A 2,736-nucleotide genomic window follows, 5' to 3' on the forward strand; every position below is an offset into this window, starting at 1 on the left:
CAGTCCCAGTATGCTCCCAATCAGTCCTAGTATGATCCCGGTCACTCTTGTTGTCTCCTAATATATCCCAGTTGCCCCCAGTGGGGCCCCACTCATTCCCAGTTGCTTCCAGTAGCTTCCAGCATGATCCCAGTTGCTCACAGCCACTCCCAGTCACCCCCAGTGTGGTCCTAATTGTTCCCAGTATGATCCCAGTCACCTCCAGCGTGATCCCACTTGCTCCCAGTATATCCCAGTTGCACTAACATGGTCTCAACTGCTCTCAAAATTGTCCCAGTAACTTCCAGTATGACCCCAGCCACTTTCACTGTGGGCCCAGTTGCTCCCAGTATGATCCCAGCTGTGCCCAGCATGGTCCCAGTTGCTCCCAGTGGGATCCTAAGAGCTCCCAGTTGCCCCTAGCATAGAACCAGCTACTCCCAATATTATCCTAGTCTGATCCCAGTTGCTCCCAGTATGATCCCAGTTACATCCAGACACTTCCAGTACAAAGCCAGTTTGATCCCACTCATCCCCAGTATGGCTGCAGTCCCTCCCACACACTCCCAGTATTATTGCAATCACTCCCACTATGATCCCAGTATGACCCCAGTAGGGGCCCAGCTGCTCCCAGTATGATCCCAGTTGCCACAGTTCTGGTTACTGGGGGGCACTGGGGGGATTTGGAGGATCCCAAGGGGTGCAGCCGAGTTTGGGGGGGCAGAACCGGCCCTGGGATGGATCAGGAATGGGGACCCCCCTGTGTTCCCCCCGTGTCACCCGCTCTGGGGGGGCTTTGGGAGGGCACTTGCACCTCAATAGGCACCCAGTTCACCCCAAAAGGTGCTGGGACCCCCCAAAACCTCCCCAAAGCCTCTCAAGAACCCCCCAAACACACTCAGAGCCCACCCAGGACCCCACCCAGCCCCTTTTCTGGGGGGGCTTCTCTGGGCACTGGTGGTGCTGGGAGCCCCCCCGGCTGCGGGCGAGGAGCTCTCGGGTGAGCGGGGGGTGGGAAGGGGGAGGTCGGTGGGAAAAGGGGGGTCAGAAGGGATAAAAGGGGTGGTGGGACCCCAAACTGAGTGGGAGGGGAGAGGGACCCTCCAAAAGTGGAGGGGAAGGGGGACTAAGGTTCATGGGGAATGGGTGGGAGAGGTGAGAAGAGTGGGGAAAGGGAAGGGTGGGACCCCCAAACTGAGCATGACGGGGATGGGGGGGATGATGTGGAAGAGGGGGAGAGAGGAGGGAAAATTAGGGGGTTGGGACCCCTAGAATGATCTGGGAGGGGCTGGGGATTGAGGACCATGAGCTCCCAACTGACTATGGGGAGCTGGGAACTGCTGGATCCAATCTCAGCCTTGGGTTATGCCAACAGGTTCAGTTCAGAGGAATTACAAAGGTGGGACTGAAGCACTTTTGTCCTCCAGGTTTTAAGGATGGCAAATCAGACCTATTTGATAGAAATGAATTATTTAGAGTTACAAATGATTAGACAAAAGATCTTCATCAGAATTATTTACTGCACAATAGAAACACTAAAACTACCAGTAGGACAGCATAAGATAGGACAGTGCTCTAAACTAAAGCAATTGTTGAAGCAATTCTACTCTAGCTGGCACCAAAGCAAGAATTATGAAATAGACATGGATGGAACTCCCCCAGACCAACGCTCGTGGGGAGATCTCTGCTCTCAACCTCCAGCACTGACCTTGGGGGGTCCCAGCCAAGGCAGGAATCTCCACACACCCCCCAAGAAGGGTTCTGCTGGCACAACATGCCCCTGGCAAAGGGGACTGGCCCTTTCTGGTAGAAAGGGATGGACTGACAGTCCCTGGACTCCAGGGGTTGCCTCACCATCAGGGGGGTCATTTGGGGTGGGAGCAACGGCCGAAGCTCTTCCCGCTGTTGTGGCACTCCTAGAGCTTTCCTTACCGGTGTGTCCGTTGGTGGGAGATCAAGTTACCTCTCTGGCTGAAGCTCTTCCCACACTCCCCACACTTGTAGGGCCTCTCCCCGGTGTGGATGCGCCGGTGCCTGACGAGGTTGGAGTTCTGTTTGAAGCCCTTCCCGCAGTCGGTGCAGCGGAAGGGCCTCTCCCCTGTGTGTGCCTGCTCATGCCTGAGGAGCTTGGAGCTGGTCTGAAACCTCTTTCCACATTGCAAGCACTTGTAGGGCCGTTCCCCGGTGTGGATGCGCCGGTGCCTGACGAGGTGGGAGTTCTGGTTGAAGCCCTTCCCGCAGTCGGTGCAGCGGAAGGGCCTCTCCCCTGTGTGTATCCGCTCATGGACTAGGAGAGTTGAGCTGAACTGAAACCTCTTCCCACATTGCAAGCATTTGTAGGGCCGTTCCCCTGTGTGGATAACCTGGTGTCGGATCAGAGAGGAGTTGACATTGAAGCTTTTCCCACATTCCCTACATGTGTAGGGTCGTTCCCCAGTGTGGATGAGCTGGTGCCTGAGGAGTTTGGAGCAGTCCCTGAAGCCCTTCCCACATTCCCTACATGGGTAGGGTCGTTCCCCAGTGTGGATGCGCTGGTGGGTGATCAGGTTGGTGCTGTACCTGAAGCTCTTCCCACATTCCCTACACGTGTAGGGCCGTTCCCCAGTGTGGATGTGCTGGTGGCTGAGGAGTTGGGTGCTCTTCCTGAAGCTCTTCCCACATTCCAAGCACCTGAAGGGCTTCTCCCTGCTGGGAGGCTGCTCAGGGACCACCAGCTCGGAGCTCCGGCTCAAGCTCCGGCCGCCTTCCCGGCACAGG

At 56.5% G+C, this 2,736-nt stretch overlaps 1 protein-coding gene across 1 annotated transcript; it reads right to left on the reverse strand.

Moving 5' to 3' along the window:
• Nucleotides 1–1,907: 1,907 nt before the first annotated feature.
• Nucleotides 1,908–2,732, reverse strand: LOC114072466 (zinc finger protein 154-like; the record flags this gene model as incomplete). Its single annotated transcript, XM_027910359.1, has 2 exons — nt 1,908–2,258; nt 2,343–2,732. Coding segments are annotated over 2 exons (741 nt in total), but the record flags the coding sequence as incomplete, so codon positions are not given.
• Nucleotides 2,733–2,736: the final 4 nt, after the last annotated feature.

Source organism: Empidonax traillii, unplaced genomic scaffold (genome assembly GCF_003031625.1).
Source record: "Empidonax traillii isolate 1590-97213 ecotype Southwest subspecies unplaced genomic scaffold, ASM303162v1 scaffold3272:size13947, whole genome shotgun sequence".
Taxonomy (NCBI): Eukaryota; Metazoa; Chordata; class Aves; order Passeriformes; family Tyrannidae; genus Empidonax; species Empidonax traillii.